Source organism: Seriola aureovittata, chromosome 9, assembly GCF_021018895.1.
Source record: "Seriola aureovittata isolate HTS-2021-v1 ecotype China chromosome 9, ASM2101889v1, whole genome shotgun sequence".
NCBI lineage: Eukaryota > Metazoa > Chordata > Actinopteri > Carangiformes > Carangidae > Seriola > Seriola aureovittata.
Window position 1 is genome coordinate 23,540,656 of NC_079372.1, and position 26,330 is coordinate 23,566,985.

The 26,330-nt window shown below is 40.2% G+C and overlaps 2 protein-coding genes and 1 long non-coding RNA gene across 4 annotated transcripts; 2 read left to right on the forward strand and 1 right to left on the reverse strand.

The window, feature by feature from the left end:
• The first annotated feature begins 4,249 nt into the window (after positions 1-4,249).
• On the forward strand, positions 4,250-9,916 carry pim2 (Pim-2 proto-oncogene, serine/threonine kinase). The gene is made up of 7 exons (XM_056384324.1): positions 4,250-4,649; positions 5,584-5,684; positions 5,979-6,029; positions 7,087-7,295; positions 7,384-7,553; positions 7,808-7,984; positions 8,118-9,916. Exons 1-7 carry the CDS (start codon positions 4,592-4,594, stop codon positions 8,279-8,281), a joined length of 930 nt encoding a protein of 309 aa, XP_056240299.1. The 5' UTR covers positions 4,250-4,591; the 3' UTR covers positions 8,282-9,916.
• Positions 9,145-11,312, reverse strand: LOC130174488 (uncharacterized). The gene is made up of 2 exons (XR_008828599.1): positions 11,189-11,312; positions 9,145-10,504 (listed from the first exon to the last, which is right to left on the reverse strand). It is a non-coding gene; the product is annotated as an uncharacterized LOC130174488 (long non-coding RNA).
• slc35a2 (solute carrier family 35 member 2) lies at positions 11,213-25,562 on the forward strand. 2 transcript variants are annotated; one of them, XM_056384322.1, is made up of 6 exons: positions 11,213-11,558; positions 13,511-13,693; positions 14,498-14,649; positions 15,522-15,644; positions 15,829-16,421; positions 17,151-20,889. In XM_056384322.1, exons 1-6 carry the CDS (start codon positions 11,495-11,497, stop codon positions 17,200-17,202), a joined length of 1,167 nt encoding a protein of 388 aa, XP_056240297.1. In that variant the 5' UTR covers positions 11,213-11,494; the 3' UTR covers positions 17,203-20,889. The 2 variants fall into 2 exon arrangements, with proteins under 2 accessions (XP_056240297.1, XP_056240298.1); XM_056384323.1 differs by lacking the exon at positions 17,151-20,889 and adding an exon at positions 22,928-25,562 and having other exon boundaries at positions 11,214-11,558.
• The last annotated feature ends 768 nt before the right edge of the window (positions 25,563-26,330 follow it).

The window sequence follows — 26,330 nt, forward strand, 5'->3', positions numbered from 1 at the left end:
TGAAGTCTTACTGTGTTTAAAGCTAGTTTCCTCTCATATAGCTAACAAGCGCCATTGCTGTTAGATTAACTATCAATATCTTCATTTTTCCCCACTCATTCTTACTCGTCTCATAATTCTCACTGGCAGCCACTTTGTGTGGGGAATGCTAATCAGAATTCTAAAATGCTAATCCTGTAGGCTAAGTTAGCTCACTCTTTAGTAGGAAAACAATCACCCAAAGTCTTACTATGAGGTAAAGTTAGTTCCTGCTAACACTGTTAACTAGCTACATTGCAGTTAGCTGCCAATAGCAAAATTGTGAGGAACGCTAACCCCGCTATTCAGAACTGAAATTTATGGAAAAGTTATACTAAAGCATCTTTATCAGTGTCCTGTAAGCAACATTAGCATGCTTCTCAACAAGCTAGCTATCGCCTGAAGTCTTACTGTGTTTAGCTAGTGCTAACTCTTGCTAACATAGCCTCGATTGGTTGTCCTGTTAATTCTGATTACTCACACAAACAAAAGGAGTAGTAGTAGTTGCTACAAGAGGATTGAGAATTACTGGGAAACAGTTTTGCTATTGACAGCTAAGCTAACAGCAGAGCAGCTTGTTACCGGTGTTAGCATCCTTTAACTGAGTCTACAGCACCCATAGTGTTACTTTTTAAGCTTAGCTGCCGTGAGCAATATTGTTTCCTGCTCATTCTCAATCCTCTAGTAGCGCACACTGGCAGCCATTTTGTGAGGAATGCTAATCAGAAATGAAGAAGGCGACCCGCCTGTGGCGTATACGTTATGTTAGCATGCTCTTTATTGAGCAGGCTATCGCCTCAAGTCTTATGTTTTAAAGCAGTATCCTTTGGTTTCTAGGTTTCTAACACTGCTAACAAGCTGCATTACAGTTAGCTTAGCTGCCAAAAGCAAAATCATTGTCACAGTTCCATTGGCAGCCATGTTGTGCGACCAACACACATTTACTTTCCATTGTTGTCTGAGAAATAAAACAGCCAGCAGTGACTTCATGGTCTGTAACACCTCCTCCCTCTTTCTCCTTTTTGTCTTTCTTCTCCTCTTCCTCCACCATGACCTCCATCCTCATCATCATCATCGGACTTATTTAGCTGCATGTTTAATTGACCACGACCAATATCATCATAGAGAAAAAGCGACAAATAGAAAAGGAGAGAAAAAAAGAGAATTGTCATACTTATCCCCTTAATGATTGATTATTATTGTTGTTATTATTAATAATATAAGTTTGTTTTATTTTATTTTCTCATTTGGGATGAAAATACCTTTTTTTTCTTGGAATAAAAAGAGGAAAATGTTTCCAAAAAAAATGTTTGTGAGATTTATTCTGCACACAAATGCCTCTCTGAGCCTTGCCTCCATCTTTCCCCTTTAATCTGTGTCGCCATATCTTTCAGTGCATCCTCTCCATGTATTTACTGAACAGGCCTACGATGGACAGGACCATGGGCCCCCTGACACCTCGGGCCCCTGGTCCAGAACCACTTCCTGTTTCTGTTTGTTTGAAAGACAATCAAAAGATCAGCCACAAAAAAAGTTACAGACAGACACAACATGACTACAGAGACACAACATGACCACAAAGAAACATTGAATAACTGCAAAGAGACACAAAATGACTACAAACAGACACAACATGACCACAAAGAAACATTGAATAACTGCAAGGAGACACAAAATGACCACAAAGAAACAAAACATGACTACATAGACACAACACGACTACAGAGACACAACACTACTACAAAGAGACACAAGACGACTACAAAACCAACAAAATCACCACAAATGTTGTGTTGGTCATTTTGTTATTTCAGTCTGGGGGTCTTGCTCTAATGTAAGAGGTTAGGGCTCCCTGATCTGTCCATGATCCTCTCCCTTTTCTTTTTGTTTCCTCGTCTTTTCTTCCTGCTTTTTTATATCCTCTCATATTTCTTTCTGACTCCTTCTCCCTTTTTATCACGCTCTTTTCACCCACTTTGTTCCCTTGTCTGCTCTACCTCCTTCCTACATCCTTTTCATTAACATCCTTAATTTTACCATTCATTTTTTTCACTTCATCTTTTATTCATTCACAGAACCTTTCCTCTCCCGTCTGAAGCGAGAAGAGAGAAGTGTTTTTTTTTTCATGTTTGTGGGTATTTTTGCTCTTTTAGTGGATAATAAGCACAGCGGACAGAAAATGAGAGAAAGAGATAAGATTACAGTGTTGTCATTACGCTGTCAATGTCCTAAACTCTCCACCAGGACGTCCTGGTTACACAGTTCTAAGAATAAAAAGAGGCAGATTAAATACAGCAGAAAGAAGAAGGAAGTGAACCCTGTGGAATCATCTGAGTATACAGTATATAAAATATCAGATCGTCATCTAAGTTACATTAATGAACAAACACAATCTGTTTAAACTAATAACACTAATCATTGTGTTGTTCTAATGACATGAACAGAAGCTACCTGGAGTCCAGTAAGTGAAACCAGACTGGAAAGAGGATGAAGAAGTGATGATGAGCATGAAGCACAAAGGGCCACAGAGTCATCTCAAAGAGTCCACAGTCACACAAACCGTCTATAGAAGGTGAAGCAGGGTGGACGTAGTACCACCGTTTATCAAGGTCTCTTATAGGATAATGTCAGAGTGGCTGTCCACCTGCTGAAGCTCAGGATAAGCTGCTGATGCAGCAGAACAATGACCCTAAACTTAAAAGAAAATCCACCTTCTGGAGTGGTCCAGTCAGAGCCCAGACCTGAATCCAGTAGAGATGCTGAGGAGTGAACTGTAGAGAGCCGGACATCACACCAAACATCCTGAGAGTCTGTCTGAGCCGAAGCAGCTCTATAGGGAAGAACGGTCCAAACTTGCTCCTGAACATTGAGCAGCTCTGATCAGCAGCTACTGGAGGAGCTGGTTTCAGAGGAGGTTCATCCAGTTAACAAATCCAGGGATCAATTCCTGTTTCCAGTAGCACTGTGAAGGTTTAATGGTTTTGGAAGGTTTATGATTGTGCGTTATTACCTAAACCATTTCATTCCAGTGTTCACTGACCTTTTCTTGCAACAAACACCAGACGTCCTGACAAATTTTCTGTTCGCACAACTGGTTATTTGGAAATAATTTGGAATTTTTCACGTTACTGCAGCATATAACCATAAGCAGATAATCATACAATCATACACTCAGTGTCCACTTTATTATGTACGCACGTAGAATCTAATGCAGTGTAGTACAACATGTTTTACCTTTAAGTTTATGATCTGGTTTTGTTAAAACTTTCTGAGGTGTTAGTTCATACTGAGGTTAGTTAGTAGTTGTGTTTACCTCCTCTTCCCCCTTTATGTTTGTAGGAATACCCCAACATTTTATTTTAAAGTTCCATAAATTCCAGTTTATTTCAAAATTACCTCTCCTGGAAGGTACCACAGTGGAAACAGTCATCAGTTATTTCTAAATGCTAAGCTAACACAACAATGAGACTTTCACTCATACAAAATGTGACGTGTGTCAAACTAGCATACAATTCAGCAGAAATTAAGAATAAACCAAATGATCGGCTTAAACGAAACCATTCATTTCATGGAAATTCATCTGGAAGTCAATAATAAATTCAACACAACTAATTTAACTAAAATAAGTGGTCTCAGAAACTGGACTCTATTTTTCCTGTCATTAAAACCACCAACGGTTGTTTCTAGGAAACTTTAAAGAAGTTGGTGGGAAATAACAGACCTGTAAAATACAGCGTCAAACATAAGCTCATTTTCAGAGAAGTCCACTGCTGAACCCCGCCTGCCTCGGTCAGTGGTCTTGTAATGAGACATTTATTTTGAACAGGAACAGGAAGCGCCCTCATACTCATTTCTTATCAAGGAGAGCTAAACTGGGCCCTGCTTCTGTCTGTACACCCTCTGTAATACCAGACCAGATCTGACAGAGACCGGCAGAGGAAGCGCAGCGTGTGGACGAACCGTTAGTGTGTGTGTGTGTGTGTGTGTGTGTGTGTGTGTGTGTGTGTGTGTGTGTGTGTGTGTGTGTGTGTGTGCGCGCGTGTGGGCGCGTGTGGGCTTTGGGGGAAACTGTCATTCTCCTTCCCGTCACCTTCTCTCACCGCTCTGAATTCTACGAATTCCTCTCGCGGGATTTGAATATTCATGAGCTGAAAGTAGAAACGGCAGCTTGAATCACATCGGCGGGACAGTTTCAAAACATTGAGCACACGTCTCAGCGCTGATTGGACAGCCTGAGTGAAGTGGGCGTAGTAGTAGAGAGGGGTATAAATACAGACCAAAACAGATGCGTAGATCACAGAAGGCGGTCAACAAGGCGTTTGGAGATCGTATCAACGGCTTCAAGTTATTATTTTCAACTATTCAACCAGTTTTAACCGGAGAAACTAACTTGCATAGTAATTTTTTTTTTGTTGCTGAAATTGGATTTTAAAATCGTAAAGCAGGAAACAGCCGGAAGGAAACTGTAGCATCGTCGGTTTAAGATAGAAGAGGGTTTAAAAACGACTAACAGGAATTCAACCAACAGCAGGATGGATTTTATCGGCTTCTACTAACTGTAAACGTTCAGAAAATGTTGGAGAAAAGAGCGGTGGAGTTTCAACTGGAGGAGGAAGTCAGAGGGAAAAACGGTGAGAACAATGAGAAAGTAAAATATGTTTTAAAACAGGTGGTTGAGATCAAATAAAACAGGATAAAATCACCGTGTCTACGGCGGACCAGCTGCTCTGTTATTTATCTTCTAGCTGTTCTTAAACTAGATTACAGTCACAAAAAAACGATTTTAAACGTCTGTATTATCGTTCCAACTACATCCAATAGTCTAAATATTGCCTCGCTAATATAGCACCGTTTCCACGGTGACTGGATTTTATTAAACAACGGTTAAACGTCTCGTATTGAACGAAAACATTAAAATTTAGACTTTCAGGTTAATCCAGAGTCCCGCTGAAACTAACGGCTGTTTTAAAATGACAGAAAGAGGCTTTTTAATGGGTTTTATCCTGACCTTCATTTTATTCTCATTTTATCAAACAGCTGCAGGCCGCCAACAGTTACCACAACAAACACACAGACAGTGTCCTCTGTAAATGTTGAGACAGCTCACTAATAATCAAACACTTACATATGGAAATATGGTTTATTTTCAACATTTCTTCTGTGTTAACCCACTTTAGTTAGTTCTTAATCGTTTTTTTTTTTTTTTTTTAAATGAAAGACATGAAATTAACAATAAACTCGTGAGAAAACAGAAAACTGTAGCTGCAACCATCAGCTAATGTCAGTGAAGATGAATGTCTGTGAGTGGACATTAAAAAATAAATAAAAGAGCATTAAGTATAAACTCACGTTGGAGGATTTTTAACCAGTATAAATATGTTGTATAACAACAGTTTCTCAGCATCTCTGATTTTGTGTTCGTCCTGAGGGTACAAAACCATTCTTTACAGAAACAATAGATCAGTATAAACCCATAGATCACTGTGATGTGTTTGAGGCCAATCTGTTATTTTACATTCTCTGTATGTGAAATCTGGATTGACTGGTGTGTGCTTCCTCTCTCAGTGAAGGAACCGTTCTGCAAGCAGTATCACTGGGGGTCCCTGCTTGGCCGGGGTGGTTTCGGTTCAGTGTTTTCAGGCCACAGGCTCTCTGATGGACAGCAGGTTAGACTACAAACCTTTATACACACTTTAATTCTGCCCTTATTTATCATGTTTTTTTCAGTATGTGTATTTACATTTGCATTGTTTTAGTTTACTCGTTTTCTTTTAACTCTACAAAGTGGCTGTGTCTTTAAAAGTTCTGTTCCATTATCACTAGACCTGCATTCAGTATTTCAGTCAAAGCATCATCTTCTTTGGGTGACTGAAGAGTAATGACATTACTGTGAAACACTGGCCCACTCTGCTGCTGCAGATTTTAACTAAACTGTCTGTGTGCCCTTTTTGTCCACCCAGGTTGCCATTAAACAGATTTCCAGTGACAGAGTTCAGCAGTGGGCCAGACTGGTGAGTGCCACAGTAAATATTATCATTATTAGTTATATTTTTAGTCTGTAAAATGTTCCCAGAGTTCAGTGTGGCGTCTTCAAATATCTGGTTTTGTTTGACCATCAGTTCAGAACCCAGAGAGGGTCAATTTAAGACCCTGATACTGTATGTCCGCCCATAAACTGAGAAACAGACCTCAGGTCAGCTCTGCCCTCTGCTGGACCGATGAGTGAATTACAGGGTGGTTTCGGGGGCGGGACAGCTTCTGGTTCCCACGGAAAGCTGTGATGTCATGGGTTGGTAAATGACGCTGTAGGATTTTCCCCTAGTAACAAACTTATTTCTTATTCATCACAACTTTAACTGGGAGTCCCCCCCAACCACAGCACAGTGCTCCTGGAACACACCTGCAGATGATGAGTCAGGGCAAAAACACCCACAATAACCCAACTGGAGTTTCTCTTTGAATTACCCGCAAATATTTAAAAAGAACACCTTGATTCATAACAGAATATTATTGTTATATCTGTAATGAAAACACCAGGTGTTACAGTAACTGGTTTATTATAGATTGTTATTTAATATATGTTTTTACTTCATTGAGTTATTAAAATATATATGTATGATAATATATATGTGGTCTTAATCATAACAGACATCATTGTTATGATGATATAAAAAGTTTTATGAACAACTTTGCTGTTCAGTGACATTTATCCTCTGTGTCACAGGATGAACCTCAGGGGGTTCATGAAATGCATTATGGGATAGATTAACAGAGAAACGTTCTGAACTGTTGCTTGGATACAACAAGACATTTAAAGATGTAAACTTTAGACCTGATAAAATTATGACAAATATTTTTCTGAAGTATTATCCCTCTGAGTCTCTGCAGCTGGCAAACATGTAAATGCCAGTAAATGAATGTACTCAGTAAATGATTGTAGGTGTTAGTGTTTGTTGTCATTCGACTAGTTTGACTGTGACTACGGTTTTGAATTTATCCTCAGCTTAAAACACAGTAGTGCAATGAGGATGATAATGGCTCATGTTCATTAACCCTCTCCTCCCTCAGCCTGGTGAGGTCAGCCCTGTGCCCATGGAGATTGCGCTGCTGCAGCGGCTATCAGAGGTCGGGGGTCACAGCGGGGTCATCTCCATGCTGGACTGGTTCGAGGTGGAGGGGCAGGGTTTCCTGCTGGTGCTGGAGCGACCGGCGCAATATCAGGATCTGTTTGACTTCATCACGGAAAGAGGAGCGCTGCCTGAACACCTCGCTCTCAGGTTCTGCTCCACTCTGCTCTTTGATTCTGATGTTGGTTTTCACTTTCCTCTGCGCGGTGTTAAACTTTGCTGTGTTTGGTTTTCTCAGGTTTTTCCGCCAGATTGTGGAGGCGCTTCAGTTCGTGCACGCTCATGGCGTCGTGCACCGAGACATCAAAGACGAGAACATTGTGGTTGACACGAGGACACTTGAAGTCAAGATCATTGACTTTGGATCAGGAGCGCCACTCAAAGAGACACCGTACAGCGAGTTCGAAGGTACAGAGTCTGACTCTGGTCTCTGACTCTTCAGAGGAGACTGTAGACTTAATGACTGGTCAATGACACAATCAACAGAAATTAATTGGCAATTATTTTTATAATCACTGAATCGATTCAGTCATTTTTCAACCAAGAAAGACAAAAAAAAATCTGGCAGATGAATTTATAATGAAAGTAATAGCAGCTTTAGACTTTTATACAGGTTTGATAATATCTCCTCCTCTCCTTGCCTCCTCTCCTCGCCTCCTCAGGTACTCGGGTCTACAGTCCTCCTGAGTGGATCCTGTCTCAGTCCTATGAGGCTCTCTCTCTCACCGTCTGGTCTCTTGGGGTTTTGCTCTTCGACATGGTGTGTGGCGACATCCCGTTCGAGCGCGACCAGGAGATCGTTAGGGCCACGCCCATTTTCACCAGACGGGTCTCTAAAGGTGAGCACATGCTCCGCCCACTAGTCCTTCCATGTGATTGGTTCAAATGGGAACTGTGTCATCACCCTGTTCTTGCATCACATTACCTTCAATCACAACCTCACGCCACCATTACTTCCCCTTTTCTTCCCAGAATGCCACTCTCTGATTCGCTGGTGTCTGTCCTACCGTCCAGAGGAGCGTCCGACTCTGGAGGAGATCCTGTCACACCCCTGGATGGAGGGAGCAGAGGTTGAGGAGGAGGAGGAGGGAGGAGACCTGCAGGAGGACCACTCTCTGCCCAGTCAGTCCCTTTAACTGCACAGACCCTCACAATAAACGCAACCCTGAACGCACAGGTCTCTGGACTCCTGAGACTCCACACGAGGGACTCCTCCACCCAGGCGGCGCCAGAAACTAAAGCCTCAGGCTGGACTTTAAAGGAGCAGATCTGTGGTGTCTTCATGTTTCAGCTCATCAACCACAGTTCACAGAGACTTTAAACCTGCTGTAGACAGAAAACACACTGAAGACACAGTGGACATTTTAATTTCACCTTTATGGTTTATTTCATCAACATCAGCTCTGTGTCTGAAAAGTGTCCTCGAACGCATCAACAGAGAGTTTTTGAAACAGTCTCAGCTGCATCAAAGGTGATGTCTCCGCAGCAGGTCTGGAGCTGTTTTTGGGTTGATTCATTTCTTGTCCGTGGTTATTTATTGACCTGAGTATTTATTAAGATGTGGAGCATGTCCTCTCGTCTGTTCTTCGGTAGGTTCCAGCTGTAGAAGAGAACTCTTGTTCTGGTTCTCTGCAGTTTGTTAGTCCAGTAATTCACTCTGTATTCATGGCTCCGTCACTGTCCTCTGTTCTAACTTCGAGGAAAATGGAGAGAGTTCAGTCACTCAGCTTGTGTACTTTTAAGTTACATTTATAACAGACAGTTCATCATCTGTGGAGCTTCAGTTACATGAACATTTACACATTAATACATATACACAGTGTGTCAGTGTCATCTGCACACTGAAATGTTTCAGCTGCAACAGACACAGACAAGAGATGACTATATAAAATAACTGGGCTGTAACAGTGACAGTAAAAATGTCTGACTGAGTTTCACACAAAATCCTCAGAACTGAGAATCGGGAACAAGAGAATTTTCACCATCTCTGTTTTAAAAAAAAAAAAAAAAAAAAAAAAAAGAAAAGAAAAAAGACTAAATCAGTTAATTGATAGTTAAATTATTTAGTGTTGATCAGCTCTAACTCCGCTAACAGCCATCATAACAGGATTTAAACATGAGGTGTCCTGACAGTCTGTAGTACACATTTTAAATGTTTTATATCATGTGATCTTCTGTTATATCATGTGATCTTCTGTTTACACGTCATTTGTTGTCTGTTCATGTGGAGGAAAGTTTTGGGGAGATTTTCCACCCTTTCTGTTTGTGAGATAATATCCTCAAATCTCATCAGAGCACTTTCTCCCTTTTCCTTATTCCCAGACATTCAGACCTTCACTGGGGAATGTCCTAAAAATACAGTCACACACCAGAAAATCACTCCAGCTATTGTGGAAAGGTGGGACAGTCCACAGTCAGATCTCAGATCAGTTTTCAGCTCAGAGGTCAGATGTAGTTTGACCTTAACCTCAGAATCTTAATTTAATGTTAGAGCAGATATTTATTTTCTCTGAGTTTCCTCCTGTGTCATCAGGTCTGAGGGGGTTCTTCCAGGTTCAGATGAAAACCGCTCAGTCTGGTTCATAGTGATCCGCGTCCTGTTGATGTTTGGATGTGAAGTCACTGTAAATACTTGTGTATTATTCTGTGTTTTAATGATCAAAGTGGCTTGTTGTCACTTGTTCCTGTTTATTTACATTAAATAAATATCGATGGATCGAATTGAAAAAGATCCTATGTTTGAATAAAAGAGGTTTTTTGTCTCTTCATCACATGGTGTCCTGGTCCTGACTCTGCTCTGTTGTGTGCCATGTGTATGGTGGATTATATAAACTCATTAACTGGAAAGTTTTTTCACTTTATTGACAAAGCAGAATAAACATACATATAATAATGTAAGACAAAGGTCCACAGAAAAACAAGAACGTTATTCAAAGCTGTAGAATTAAAAACGTGTTTCAGGTTTTCACATAAAAATATTTTTTAATCTTGTTCTGAATTTCATGAAGTCAAGACAAATTGAGCAGCAGGTTAACAGAGGATAAAATATAAAAGAGCACGTAACATCCCTTAACAAACAATATCTTTTCCAGTTCATGTTTTCAGAGCAGTTATTCCAAAAGGAACCACATAGTTGCGCAGTGACTGTGTCTCAGAATAAAGTTACTAACACACCAAAACCATCACAGGCGAGACAGAACTTATCCTATATCTTAAAAAGCTTAAGAAGCTGTAAATGATCCACACGGCGCTCAGGTACTGGCACTGTGACAATGAACCAGCAGGTGGCGCTCAACATCAATCACATCTGACAGGTGAGGTGTTCACCCAGCAGCCAATAGGATTATTCCTGTTTCAACCTGAAGGAGAACAAGGAAATGATTGTTTTTCAGTTGGCAGGATCAAAGAGGAGTGAGAGGAAAGAGGTCTCACTCTGAAAGTTTATTCAGAGCTCCTCTAGCAGTCTGCTGCCCCGTTTCCTCCTTTGAATCCATCACATTGTTTTTTCTTTTTACAGGGAAAATATGAGATAAAGCCACCAGACCATTACATTAGAAATTCAATTGATTAACATCAAGACGAATATATAATTTGATATATAATATAAATGACACTTAGACCAAATATACATATATCAATAAGTAAGTCAATAAAGAAAAAAAGAAAGAAAGAAAGAAAGAAAGAAAGAAAGGGTAGTGCTGGGATGACAGACAAACTACAGGTTTGACAATGAGAAATAATCGATAATTTGATAAACCTTAAATTTCAGTCTAGTTTTAATAGTAATATGGAAAAATACCGATAACTCAGCCGATTTATTTTTATCGGTTTTTACAAGTTTTACAGTAGCACACCGTTTCACAAACTTGGGACGTATGGTTCTTTTTACTGCTGTGCATTTATTTAATAACTTTAGTTACTGCGCAGATTCAGTTTAATAACACTAAAATACATAATAAATGTTTTTGTATTATTGTGTTGCACTGAGTCCTGAAAGCAGCTTGGTTTAGGTGAACGGGCATGTTTATCCATCAGAGTGATACCTCCTGTCAGACATTCGGTCCCATCTCAGCAGCTGTAGTTCGGCTCCTGGACACTTCAGCTCCTTCACGGGGTGTTATCACTCCGATGGTCTCGGTGGTTCCTCCGCAGGCTCCTCTAACCTCAGCTCCGGCCTAATAGCCGTCTACAGACCGGCTGCCTCTCACGGGTAACAAAACGGAGGTCGTTGCTCCGGCTGGGTCTCAACTGTGATCCGGGGCTAGCTGGGAGGCTAGCCGAGCGTAAGCTGAGCAGGCAGCGGGGCGAAGGCTCATTCCGGACTGGACGGCGGGCAGAGGGAGCTCACCATGGCCGGGGGAAACCACAGCCAGGCGGCCGAGGAGAAGGCAGGGAACCGGAGTCAGAGTGAAGGTGAGCGGAGCTGGGGAGGGAGAGTCAAGATCCGGGAGCGGAGGGAACCTAACACGGCCCGGTCGGTTCAACACCCGGATCTGTGGGGGGCTCCGTGATGGGTGGGCTGGTTTATTAAAATAAAACTTAAATGATTTTCTGTGGATTGATCTAAAATAATAAACTCTAGCCTCTCGGTCTGTGTCATTATTAACGCGTGTATATGGCGGCGAAGGTTAGCTAACTAACGGCTAATCTAACCAAAACTAGCTGACTTCATGAGGGTTATTAGTCGTGGAGGTTAACCAGGAAAGTTAACTAGTACTCTAACTAACTAGTGTGCACAGTGTTACACATCATCTGGGCTGATAAATAAATAAAGTTAATACCGTAATTTAAATTAAGGTAAATGTCCTGTTAGCATGCTAGCTGAACTGGAAGCTAGTGTGGCTAATTCACAGCAAACTTCACTGTTTACTAGTTCAAATCTAGTTTAGCGCAATTAACTAACCTGTCAGTGTCATTTAATGTTGTCGCTGTGTTTAATAGAGGCTGAACCTCAGTGGCGACACACTGACTAACAGTCTTATTGAAGGTGAATTAACCAGGTATGTTAGTGAGTAGTGAGGTGTCAAAGAGTTGGCAGCTGGTGACGTGGACCTTTGGCACAGGAGGAGTTTGTGGTCACTCACAGGTAACAAGCGTCCAGCTCTTATGGTGGAAGTGTCAACATTCAGGCAGGTGTGTCTAACTTACAATAAGCACTAATGATACGATCTATAGGGAGTTACTGCAGCACAAGTAGAGCTGTGAGTCAGTTAACACTCTAGTTAGTTGTGTTAAGTTTATAGATAATTGTTAAGTCCCAGAAGAATGGTCTTTCTTTGATAGACCTTTTCCATTTAAACCAAAATAAATGTCCATTAACATTTTGTGTGTTATTGGAAACTTTGTTTAGGCCGTCAGTGCCTGAACCCAGCCAGTCCCTGTAGAGGTAGATGACTTTTAATTTACATTCAGGACAGATGTTTTTATCTTTTTATCTGTATTTGTTTTCAAGAAGCCAAAGCCAAATGATCAGCCCCTATTTGCAGTGTTATCATGGATGTAGATACATCTATCACTGGATCATTGTGATTCTGAAGAAACCTTAAAAACATGAAGGTTCTGTTTCTATGATTGATGTTTAAAAACCTCTGAATTACAGACAAACTTTCCATAGGTGGAAACAGCTCTTATGGTACAAATAGAATACATCCCACACAAATGAATCTCTACTGTCCAGTTAAAGAAAACGTTTCCAGACTGGGAGTAGAGCTGTATAAACTGAAAACGCTGTTCTGCTGTTGGCCTTTTCACCTGAGAAAAAAAGAGAGACCACATCACATCTGTTCTGGCCTCTCTGGCTCCTTGTAGCTTTTAGAATTGATTTTAAATCTTTTTATTGGTTCACAAAGACAACACCACATAGAAAAGTATTGGAGATACAGCTATCTATACTGCTAAAATGTAGAACAGTAGACATCAAACAGACAACCTCAGCTCTGTCCTTTAAAAATCAGCTGAAAACGTATCTTAACTTAGCTTTTAATTCAAATATTTTTCTCTTGATTCTTAAATTATTCCTGTATTTTATCAGTGTATTATTCCTATTATAATCTTGTGTATTAAGCACATAACTGTGGAGTGTCTTCAGAACGAGTCTCTGACTGTCCTGAAGTGGGCCAGCCAAAGTCCAGACTTAAACCCCAGAGAACATATGTAGGGATACTGGCCTGGAAATCAGCCTCAACAGCAGGTTCATGTTTATTCACTCTTGCAGAAAAAGACAGACCAATCCACTTATTCCTCATCACAGTCACGAAGAACAAACACCTATCCCTGTATACTGTGTTGAACTACTGCTAATTCATTCTCTGAAAATGTGTCAGTGTTTATTTGGAGGTTTGATGTGTGTGTTTGTTTTCCTGCAGTTAACAGGAGGTTGAAGTACATCAGCCTGGCAGTGCTGGTGGTCCAGAATGCATCGCTCATCCTCAGCATCCGATATGTCCGCACGTTGCCAGGCGACCGCTTCTTCACAACGTCAGCCGTCGTCATGGCGGAGGTCCTGAAGGTCTTGACGTGTCTGCTCATCATCCTGCTGCAGAAGAGATGTAAGTTCATCAGACACAGTGTGAATGAACGGTGATAATACACAGGTTGTTACAGCACCAGTGACGTGTTTGACCCTCTGATCAACAACTGTCTGCTTAAACAAGACCAGGTCCAGATCCAGTATCTGTCTGGACCGCGTGTGGTCAATGTGTTAAACTGTTGTGGATCCTCTGTAAACGCGAAGCCCCATGATGATGTCATAGACACTGTTCATGTCAAATTATTTTGAAAGAGCAACAGTCAACACTCAGCCAATGGTGTAACTCACTATCTCACTCACATATATACAAATATTGAATACTCACATACATACATAACAAATACAACTCCCAAGGTGCATTTCACTAACAAGCAGCCAATCACAGAGCTTCACACTCTAAAGCTGAAGCCAAATGACGCACTCTTACACTGTTTTCTGCTCTTGTGTCAGTTTTCTGACGGGCTTTTTCTCCATGGCAACAACAGCTGAGGCGCATGGGTATTGTAGTGTTTGGGTCATCTACAAAACTGTCAAAAAAAACCTGATTTGTCTGGATTGAAGTGTAAATACTTCACACTGGAGGCCAGAACATAAACATAAATGATGTTATTATCCAGTTCAGTAACATTCAGGAGGTAAATTTAGATTAAAAAATAAAATTTCAGGAACCAGCAGCTCCTCCAAATGTCTCTGATGAAATAATCCAGACTTTTATTGCAGGAACTGTGGACACCCAAGACAACATGTCCCACCTCAGTGTACTGCTCTGGTAGGTGATAGAACGACATTACCGCACTGTCTCTCTCTCTGTTTGTCCCCTCAGTCAATGTGAAGGAGACGGCATTGTTCCTCGTCGACTCAATTGTGTTTCAGTACAAAGACACTCTGAAACTGGCTGTTCCTTCACTCATCTACACTCTGCAGAACAACCTGCAGTACATCGCCATCTCCAACCTGCCGGCCGCCACCTTCCAGGTCAGAGAGAGTCCTTATCAGGCTGAAGTCTGGTCCAGCCTGGCTCATCGTTTCACATCTGTTCTTTTATTTTATTTAAATGTGAACTGTGTGAAATGTGTTTTTCTATATTTCTGTTGTCAACTAAACCAACAGTGTCGCTCAACACTGTCCGTCTGTGTCTCTCAGCTCCTAGCTCATTGGTTCCTACTGAAGACGTAAATCATTACCAACATCTCATAAATATGTAGTTTCATTTTAAAGAGGCTCAGTAATTTACTGAAACAGCTGCTCACTGTAGTTTTTATCAAACAAACGGGAGGGAATACAGCATTTGTTGGACCATTTTCAGTGGAGGATCCACACTTGGTGCTGTTTTCTCACAATATCATGCGTAATATCACAACTTTAGTCTTGAAATAATAATTATTAATAGTTAATTTTTGGGTATTTTATGTGAACAAAGATCCTTCACCAGATGTTAACTGGGGAAAGACATGGGTGTAAACATCACAAGACAAGATGCCATAGAGACAGCAACAAAATAGTGTAAAGACAGAGTGCAGCCATGTGGAGCAAAAGAAATAGCACAACATCATGTACAGCACGGCCTCAGTTATGTGGACAGGCTCACAGACAGCTGCGTTCTTCTTGTACTGTTTCAGTCCACGTGACGGAGCACATCTGCAGTTGGTGAACTTGTAGTGGGTTTAGAATGGTTATCACTAATTTAATGCAATTTAATTCAGCATATTAACACACTGTGCTTGTACTGGGCAGCTCCCAGGTGGGATTGTGGGTGACTTTGTAAGAGAATCTACCCTGGACAGATAAAGGTTAAAGAACTACTGGTTTGGATCTGTGGGAAAACTAACAGGCCCCTCCCCCTTCAGGTGACCTACCAGCTGAAGATCCTCACCACGGCTCTGTTCAGTGTGATGATGCTGAGGAAGTCTCTGTCCAGAGTCCAGTGGGTGTCTCTGCTGCTGCTGTTTGCCGGAGTCGCTGTCGTACAGGTATATTCTGTCTCCTCCAGCTCACCTGTCCCCTCCACTTTCTGTATATGTGACTTTACTGATCGATAGAACCGATTGATCTTATTGATCTGTTTGTGTGTGAGTGATCTGACAGTTGATCAATAACTGATTGATAGGTGATAGATTTCATCACTTGTCTTCGTGATCGATCGTTTCCCTGCAGGTGCAGCAGGAGGGCAACAAGGAGGCGTCCGTGACAGGCAGCTCCAATCAGAACTATATGGTGGGTTTGGTTGCCGTGGTGATCAGCTGCCTGTCGTCGGGGTTCGCCGGTGTTTACTTTGAGAAGATCCTGAAAGGGAGCTCGGCCTCCGTCTGGGTGAGGAATGTGCAACTGGGAATCTTTGGCACGGCGCTCGGCATGCTGGGACTGTGGTGGAACGACGGCGCCGCCATCGCACAGCGCGGCTTCTTGTTCGGTTACACCGACATGGTGTGGTGCGTCATCTTCAACCAGGCGTTTGGCGGGCTGCTGGTGGCCGTGGTGGTGAAGTATGCTGACAACATCCTGAAGGGCTTTGCCACCTCGTTCTCCATCATTGTCTCCACGGTGATGTCCATCTACCTGTTTGGCTTCCACGTGGACCTGCTCTTCACGGCGGGGGCAGGGCTTGTTATTGGCGCCGTCTACATGTACAGCCTCCCCAAAGCAGCCGGCAGCGGCTCCTCATCCCTAAGCTCCTCCTCGTCTTCCTCTGCGTCTTCAGCGCTGCCAGGGACGGACGGAGGCGCGGAGATGGAGGCGTTTCTGCCAAAGTCAGTGCTGGTGAAGTGACTCTCTCTCTCATTCTCTCTCTCTCTCTCTGTGACATCTCCTGGTGCTCACTTCCTGTCTGCTCTCAGCAGGGTCAGAGGTCAATCACTGAATCTGCTTCTGTTCACACTCTCTCACCTGCTCTCTGCGAAGGTCTCTCAGTCTCCTGACCTCCTCCTCTCCTTCACCTCCTGATAATCAGCTTCTCTCACCAGAGAGGGGCAGGATGTTCCTCACCTTCTCCTGACCTCCTCATTTATTCTTCATCCTGCCTTGACCCTAACCTCTTGTTGACCCTCAGTCCTCCTGCAGACCTCCCCCATGCCCCCCCCCCCCCGACCTTCTGACCTCCTCCTTAGTGAGAACAACTGAAGACTCTGGAGCGGTTGATAAAAATAGGAGGAGATTCTTTATTTTCCTCCTTATCTTTAAGAACTTGTCTCTTCTTTCCCGCTCTGCCTCTTCCCTCCATCACAGCCTCCTGAACTTAAAGAAACAGACCTCCTCTTCTCCTTCCTCCTCCTCCTGTGATGAACTGGAGAACAGAGGAGACCCACTCCTCACTTTCCAGCTGTCACTCTGAACTCGCTCTTTCCTCCCCTCTGGAGGAGGAGGTGAGGAAGGAGGGCAATGCTCCGAACTACTCTCTGGTTCTCCTCTTTCCCCCTAATCAATAACCTCTCCCTCTCTCTCTCCCCCTCCTACCCCTCCCCCCCCCCTCTCCTCCTCAGAGCTCAGGGAGGCGTCATGTCTCCTCCCCCTGCCGTCCACATCACAGCCTAACATGTCAAAGCACAACAGCAGCAGGAGGAGGAGGAGGAACAAGTTGTCTGTCTGTCGCCCTCTCTGCCTTAAAACTCTTTACGTTACTAACTGAATGAAAAGAGAAAAAGCCTTATGCTGATTATAGATGATATATTGATTATTGGTGTAACTGCTGGTGGAGAATCTGCAGTTTTGAGCTGATGTTGAAGAGATGGATGTTTTCACTGCGCAGCCTCCACCTGCCACAGGAGGAACTGCTGGATTCCACCTTAAACACTTTCCTGCAGCTGAGACAGTCACCAGCCAATTAAAACGCTCGGCCGGCAGCTCGTCAACAGATTCATCCTCATTAAAAGTCTGTCATCTTCAGAGCTGCAGCTGTTTATCAGCTGTTTATCAGCTGTTTGTGATCAGCTGCACAGTGAAAATGTCTCATGGGTCAAACACAGCTTCAGTTTCCTGTCGGCTCGTCTGCAGAGCGGCGTCTCAGCGCGGACGACGTCGCTCTGCAGACGGGCTGTGAGTGTTCGGTGCCTTTTCCTCTCATCTGTACAGAAGCCATATGGGTGTCGGTGTAAAGTTAGCAGTGTACAGTCAGTAGAGTTCACACAGGCCAAGTGGGACTTTGTACAGTGTGAAGACTCTGCAGGTTCACAGACTCTTCTGGTCTAAAAAACAGTACCGGCTCCTGGACTCGTCACGCTGCTGTAAAGTGGTAAAGACGCTGAACTCAGATCAGCTGTGACGGGAGCCGAGATGCTGAGAGCATCATAATTCTAAAGTTTGTTCTCACCCAACCTGTCCTGCTGCAGGCGTCTTGTTGAAGAAGGCGTCCTGTGGAGGCGTGCTGAATGTCTCTTTGCTCGAGCGCTTTGACGGGCTAGTTAGTAGAGTCCAGGTGGAGGGAAGTCAAGCTGCTTCTGTGTTTACGTTGCTGTTTCACTCTGGGGGGAAAGGTTTTTGTTTTTTTTATGTCTTCAGGTCTCTGCAGGAGCTGATGAACAGTCCACCAGGCTGGTTTTAATCTATTAGAGGGGGTGACTTCACAGTTTCACAGTTTCAGTTTGATTCATTCACTAAAACACCTCAAGATATCATCTGAGTTATTCTGCGACAACCTTTGCCCTGGATTTTGCCTCACAGGCAACATATCTGCCCTACCTTTTTGAGAAGGCCTGCAGACATAACTCAGGGCAAAAATTATGTCTCTAAAAACAGTTTGTGTTTCAGTTTGTGGTGATTTGATCAGTCACAGGTTTGTGTGTTCGCACTGAAACTCAATGTAAACTGAGATGGAAGGATCTGCCTGCAACTAACAGTTATTTACATCGTCTGCTGATTATTAATTAATGAACGGATTTATTGTTTAGTGTTTGGCCGCAGCCCAAAGAGATGTCCTCATGTGTCCAAACATCAAACACTCAGTTCGCACTGACGTAAAACAGAAAAACAAAAACCAAAGATATGACTTTCCTGTTCGAACAAAAAGAATCCAAAAAGTTGTTTATTTTGTTTTATAACAAAAAATAAACAAGTGTAACAGCTTGAAGCTCCATGTTCTCATGGACGTAATGACGCAAAAAGTCTTTTTTGTTTGCAGTATTTTTCAACCGGAAATTTTCCTCTGGAGTAGATCATCCAGGAAGGCAGTTTTCTGTTTTTGCTTTTGATGGCACTGCAATCATTTTTGTAAAATCAAACAATTAGAAGAATTAGAAAAATACCATACCAGCATTTTCCTTAAATTCTTATTATTTTAGTTTATGTTTTGCATTTTACTAAATACATTTCTGCTGAATCAAATGACCACAAACTGTTAATTAATACATTCACAATGCTCAATGCGCTGAGATTAAAGCTAAGAACAGTTCTTTAGTTGTTCTCTGACGGGAAAAACTTCCTCCTCCTAAACATGAAAACTGAAAACTAACAATAAATTGTTAGAAAAATGATAATTAATGCTGAGATCATGAAATATGAGAATTATATTTCTCATATTTCATCTTCATGGGAAAACAACTAAACATATTTAACTGAAAATGATTCATAAATAATTCAACAAACGTTTCTCAGCTGCTTCATGTCGATATGGACACGAAAATTTTTTTTGAACCTTTTTTCCAAAGGTTCAAAAAATATTAAGCGTTTGTTTTTTGTTTGTATCAGAATCAAAGGTGTTTTCCTGAATTATTGAATCAAACTGTGAAGGGAGAAAAAATCAAACAAGATATTGTTTTATATTTCATTATTTTCTCAATCCTCCAGGAAACAGTTTATGTCTGAGACTCTAAAACTATAAATTAATATATCCGTTGTTTTTATTTCATGTGGAAATGAAGGTTGGTTTGTGATTTTTTTATTTTTTGTTTTTGGTGGTGGTGAATGAGGAGGAAGAGGAAACTCAGCAGGAAGCTTCAGATTTCAGTCAGATTGAAGTCAACAGTCACGACAACAACAAAACAACAGCAACAAAATCTGAATTTGATCATGTGTTTTTTTTTTCTCTCATTTTCACGTAAAAAGTTGTAAAAAATTATATTTTCAGTTAAAAAGTAATTGATGTTAGAAAAAAGAAAACTCCCTGTATCTGAGATAACAAGACCAAAACATGTTCACATCATCAAAAAATATATTGAAGGAATAATTATGTTAAGATAATTATAAGAGATTAATTATCTTATTATCTCCAGAAAATGTTTGTTTGTTTAACGAGAAGAAAAAGTTGTTTTTAGTGACAATAGATTAAATATCTTGGAATAGTTAAGTCTTTTTCTGGAGATAATTATCATGTTATCGTAATTAATATTGTTATTTTATTAGTATTATAACATTATTATTATCATGAATATTGTCATCATGAGGTAATGACATCATCTGTCATATAACTACAGCATCTGTACACACTGATGTGATATAAAATATCTCTTTATCTCGAGATATTGGGAGTTTTATCTCTGGATCATATCAGGATAATTATCTCCAGAAAATAACCTTTACTCCTCAGATAAAAATATATTTATACAGAAACAACATATTTATTTCAGAAGTTCTTTAAATACACTTTGATTTTGTGAGCAATAAACATTTATGTTTTAAAATCAGCCGTCGAATTTAAAGAATCCAGAGACGACAGAGTGCAGCTGGAGACATTTAACTTTTACTGTCTCTCAGCAGCTGAACGTGTTTTACATGAGATTCATTTAAATATTTGTTTTCTCCCAAAAACAAATGAAAAATTAAGAAACTCAAAATTTTATATTTTCAAACCCAGTTTCAGTTTTGAACCAAACTGTAGAAAATTGAACCAAACAGTAGAATAAATAGTTTTTGTTTTTATGAATCAAAAACAGTTTCAGTTTCTGTTGGTTCCTAAAGTGAGAGTCTGGAGCGCCCCCTGCTGGCAGTTTGAAAAGATCCTGTCAGATTCAGCAGAAACAAATCCCTCAGGATCTGATGAGACTGTGGGAGGATTCCCAGTCTCATCAGATCCAGCAGGAGGATTCGTTTTTCTCTCTGGATCCTTCAGGACGTGGTAAACTTCCTCTTCCTGTCTGGACGTCTGTCTGCTCTGTATGGAACCGGTCCAGGTTTCATCTCTGATCTGTTAGTTTGCACTTTGATTGTTGCTTTGTACCAATGCCTCTGAATTTGTACATACTTCTTTTGGTAAAGTTTTATATAAACAAAGACATGGACTCAAAAACACTGGAGTTTGTCTTAATTTGTAGGAGCAGCTGTAGTGAACTGTAGCGCAGGATGTTTACCTTTATGTTCAGGGTATAGTATTTGTCTTCTGTCACAGTGTCGTATTCGAGTCACTGGTACAGAAAAAAACTAGAAAATCTGGAGAGTGAAGGTGAAATATTTGAGTCAGAAGTCGATCATTATGAAACAAGTTGTAATATTTAGAGGAAAAAGTAGTGACTGGGATTTTCATCCTCTGTCGAAGTCAAAAGTTAAAGTGTCTCTAAAGCACTGTCGTTCAACAGGAAGGAAAATCTGTTTATTCTTAACTAATATTTCCACAAAGGGAAAACTGACCTTTATGTAATTTATGACTGTCATTCATGATCCAGCTTTCCCCCTGAGCTTGTCTTCTCAGGCAGAGCTCTCGTCGACCCCGCAACAATCTAACACAGATCAGATTAGAGTTTTTCTCTAAACTCATCCAGCTCTGACCTGAAAACTGACTAACTCTCTAACTCATACAGTTGGTTTGCATGAAGACCTGAATCTGCACTGAGATCAGTCTGAAGTCAGCAAAATGTTGGACTGTTGCTTTATAGGACAGTGTAACATTTTCCTGTCAATGATCCTCTGCACACTGACTCCAACCTCCAGCTGCAACTAACCATTATTTTCATTACTGATTAATTAGCTCATTATTCTCTCCATTAATTGTTTTGTCTATAAAATGTCAAAAAGTTCCTAAAGAGTTTATATTTTTAGATCATGAGTTAATCATCACAACAGGAAGTCCACCCGTTGTTACATGAAGAAAAACTTGTTTTGCGATATTTAGTATGAAGATAAAAAACAACAACAAATAAAAACTGTTTAAAGATAACTTCAGATAACACAATAATAAACATTTAAGTAGAAGTTTCTCAACGCAAAGAGGAAGAAGTTCGTCCTTAGATTCATGTGAAAGTGTTTTAAACTCAGGATTCAGATGCAGAACACATTACACAGACAGACATTAATTTTCATCCATGATGATTTGCAGCGACATTTTGACCACAGTGCTTCCTCATCCGAATATGCACAGAAAGGGATTGTGGGATATGTTTACAGTGACATCATAATCATCTAATCACATGTCCAGACATTTACCTGAGAATGTCCTGATCCCTGTGGCGTCACAGTAGTGGAAGAAGTACTCAGATCTTTTACTCAAGTAAAAGTACAAATACCAAACTGTACAAGTATTCAATGTTATTGATCTGAAGTGTGAAAAAAATCAGAAAAATGTCCTGAAAAAATGAAAAGTGATAGATGCAGAAACACATCTCTGTTAGAGTGGTAGAGATTACATATATATATACATTATTACTCCTGCATTAATGTGTCAACAGTATTTCACTGATTAACTTTATAAAGTGAGTCAGCAGACGGAGGAGACACCTGAGCAGGTGTGTCAACTGACTGCTCAGGTGCTGCTGTTTCCTCATCACCTCTACCTGCTGCTGAGGATGGTTTAAACACCTGTGTGGATGAACAGTTAGGTTCTTTGTAAATCATTGTGAAACTGAGAAATATCAGCAGTCAAACTTTCCTTCACAATAAAGGCCACTGCAGTACAATTTGCCTTCAAAATAAAAGCAACACATGTAATGGAAACATACAGAAGGAAACAAACAGGATGAAGGGAGTGAGTTTTATTCTGACTGAACATAGTAAATGACATTTCAGTTTATTGTCAGGTGTGTTAATCACTGTAACATTAAGATCAGGAAAAGTTATTGATCCACGGTCTGTGACCATCAGTACCTCAGAGAGTGACATCATCTCTAAACAGGACCTTCCCAGTTCACAGGAGCTGCTCCGTTGTTCAGACTGAAATACCAACAGCTAATGTTCAGATGTTCGTGTTCCCCTCAGGATGAACCCTGCTCTCATCTGAACCTCTCACTTCTCCTTTAGCGCCACCATCAGGTTTTGAATCGTGAAGTGTAGGCTGCTCTAACATCTTCTTCTTCTTCTTCTTCTTCTTCTTCTTCTTCTTCCTGTATGTGTTGTGCAGGTGTGCAGGTAAAGAGAAAGGATCCTGAGAGGACGGACTGATGGACAAACTTCTGCCTTCAAACAGCACCCCTGCTGGTCCCACCATGGTACTGTAGTGTTGTTATGGTACTGTACTGTGTTCTGGGTGCGTCAACACAAGCAGCCTTTACTGTTAACACATTAACAATCTGATACAACAACAGTATTAAATCAACATATTTATCATTATTACCTCAAACAATAGTAGTTCAAATATCTGATTATTATATGTATTAAAAAGGAAAACAAAACATAATTTTATGGGGATAACAAAATAGTTATCTCAGTGTAATTATCCCGAGACAGTGAGATAATTATCCAGTTATTCTCTGATAATCAAACAGATTTTTAGACAAAAATCATGTCATCTCAAAAACTAGATGTAATGTGAAATATTCATGTTTTTGACATAAGAACAAATGTTTTCTCAAAGTAATGAGATAATTATACTGAGATAATTCTGAGATAATATACTTTTATCTCATTATTTCAGGATAACAACACATATTTTTTTTTTAATCATGTCAACTTAACTAAACTGAAAATGATGAGTACAACACAGCTTCCATATAAAATTAATATTTATCATTAACAGATTTTAAACATCCAAAGAAACTTATGATCCATACAGATCAACATGGTTTTCAACTGATGGTTAATTGATTTATATGCAAGCCAAATTGTGCCAGAAAAAAACTATAAGATAAAAAAAATATGGTGAATTAAAAATATGAGATAGTAAAAAGTATATGGAGTGTATGGAGAATGAGGAGAATATTTATCATTTCAAAATAAAAGGTTTTATTTCTTATTTCAAAATGGATTTGAAAGATTTTGGAAGGAAATCACTCAAGCTGTTAAAATATGATTTTTTTTCCCTAAAACAAAATTTATTCTGAAAAGGAAAAATCTTTTATTCAAAATATTTTGACCAAAAATCAGAATAATCAAAATTAGTATCTGTTATTTCAATATAAAAGTTAGTAGTTATGTTTCTAAAATAGATCTCTTGCTTTTTTCTCAAAGTAAAACATTTTGTACCAAATTTAAATTATTAGCTTTACTACAAAGTTTCAAGTCCAAATTTTATGATAGTAAGTCATATATTTTACTGAGTAAGTCAAAATCATGAAGTGAATATCCAAACTTTTTTAGTCAGAATTAAGGCAAAAAATTATGGAATTTAATTTTAAAAATCAACTGTTGTACTTTGTGACTTAAAACAAGTATTTTAATTTTCCTTTATTTATTTATTTTATTTTTGTAGTCATTTTTTACATTTCAAAATAAAAGGTGTTATTCCAGAATGGATGTGTAACATTCAGAAAGAAAACCATTCAAACTGTATTGTGAATTTTTAAAGTCTGTGACACTAGTGCCTCAGAGCAAGGCAGTGAAATGATTCAGCTTGCACAAAGGGAAAATCAACCTAAAGTGACCTTAGAGTTTTTGTTCTGAAAGTTTACAGTGTTTTTACAAGTTTTTAAGATTATACTGAATTATTTTCTGTTAACCGCCTTGTATTCTTTTTATTTTGTTTTTTGTTTTATCTTCAACACTTTGAAACTGTCCATGTTGTGAATGTCACCTCTGTGCCTTAAAGGAACAGAACAGTTTCTGTTCTGTGAGAAGTAGTTTGATGCTTCTGAACAGTGTGATGAAGAAATCACTGTGCATTAAACTGATAAAAACACAAAGTCTCTGTTCATTTTCTCACACTGACAGAACTACAGACAGACACACAGACAAAATACCAGCAGACTACCAAATGAATGAATGAAGTCATGAATGTATGAGGTTCAATTTGCGCCAAAAATATATCCACGTGTCTCTGTCGACTGAACATGTGACAAAACATCTGTCTGTGTCTGTTTAACTTTAAACTGAACTTCAGCTGTGATCAGATTATCTGTGTCGATTCAAAGTTGAACACACAAAGACAAATGTTTTGACACATGCTCAGTCGACATAGACAGGTTGCATGTGGATATGTTTTTTGGCACAAATGGAACCACGTAGTTCACAGCTGGAACACGCTAGTTTTTTTTTTTGACTCATAAAGTCACTGAAATACAACAGTACCTCAAAACTCTATGTACTCTTATGTATGTGATGTTGACTTCACTGTTTGTGCACGATCATTATGTTCACTGTATCCACTGTAAAATGAAGACAACTGACATCTGACCACCGGTCGAGCCAGTATCAGAGATCCTGGGTTCCTCTCAATCAGCTGGAAGGTTTCTCCCTGCATCTCTGGAGCCTTTACACAAACACTGCTCTGGGCATGGATGTACTGATAATGTATTTACCTGCCTGGTCGATGTAACACCGGCCAGATGTTTGTGATCACCTTTGATGCCTTAATGAGTAACTCGTACAGTGTCTACCACATCTACATCTTCAATATCTACATCTTTATTCAGACGCAGCTACGATCAGCCCCCATGAGTCCACTGTGTTAACAACATGTTTTATTGGTTGTTTTATCTTGTCTGTATATGTACTGATTGTTCTATGGGCCTGAGGTGCCCTTAGTTATTAAATACAATACTCTATTAAATGTACTTTACAACACCGACTATTTTTTACAAATTTTAATTAAAGAATTTAAAGTGAACCTCATCTCCAAGTCTCTTTGTGTTTTCATGTGGGAATATTTTGAGTTTGTTGATCCTCTCATCATGAAGCTGTTTTTATGTTGAGCCTTTAAAATCTTCTTCACCGTGTTGTAAAATCTTTCTCACTGTGTTTTTTCAGTGAAGTTTAGACCTTTTTTCTCCACAGCTCAATATTCAGTGAAGAATAAATTGTTGTAGTTTGGTTGTGCAGCCACCAGGAGGCGACAGTGACTGTTTCCATCCTCAGAGGCTCAAAGAAGAAACAAGTGAAGCAACCTGCAGGCGAACAAGGCAAAACACACAGTGGATCAGAAGCAAAGATTAAATATGGGATTAAATCTAAAATTAAGAAAGTAGGATGGGAAATGAAGACGAATCACAGCAGCTAAAAATCCAGCTCCACACTGCTTCAGAGAAACTTAAGTTTCTACACAGAGAAATATGAATGAAAACCAGGCTGAGCTGCTCTGATCCTGAACCAGCAAGAAAACCATCTGAAGAAGAAACAACAAAGAGCTTCATCTCTTCAAATCCCTGCCAGGTATTTGTCAGGACCTTCTACACACTGCCAGGTATTAGCTAAGACCATCTGGTCTCCCTCAGATATCAAAAAGTCAAGGCCACCTGCTCATTCCCAGGCGTAACATTGGACCACAGCATAATTTAAAACCCTCTGGTCAAGACTGTGGTCTGGGGTCTGGCATTAGCTAAGACCATCCAGTCTCCTTCAGATATTAGTTGCAGCCCTCCAAATCTTTTCCT

Coding starts and splice junctions, on each gene's coding strand:
- pim2 (XM_056384324.1), top strand. CDS start 4,592: ATGTTGGAGAAAAGAGCGGTGGAGTTTCAACTGGAGGAGGAAGTCAGA. Junction 4,650..5,583: donor GGAAGTCAGAGGGAAAAACG/GTGAGAACAATG, acceptor TTCCTCTCTCAG/TGAAGGAACCGTTCTGCAAG. Junction 7,554..7,807: donor ACCGTACAGCGAGTTCGAAG/GTACAGAGTCTG, acceptor TCGCCTCCTCAG/GTACTCGGGTCTACAGTCCT.
- slc35a2 (XM_056384322.1), top strand. CDS start 11,495: ATGGCCGGGGGAAACCACAGCCAGGCGGCCGAGGAGAAGGCAGGGAAC. Junction 13,694..14,497: donor CATCCTGCTGCAGAAGAGAT/GTAAGTTCATCA, acceptor TTGTCCCCTCAG/TCAATGTGAAGGAGACGGCA. Junction 15,645..15,828: donor CCGGAGTCGCTGTCGTACAG/GTATATTCTGTC, acceptor GTTTCCCTGCAG/GTGCAGCAGGAGGGCAACAA.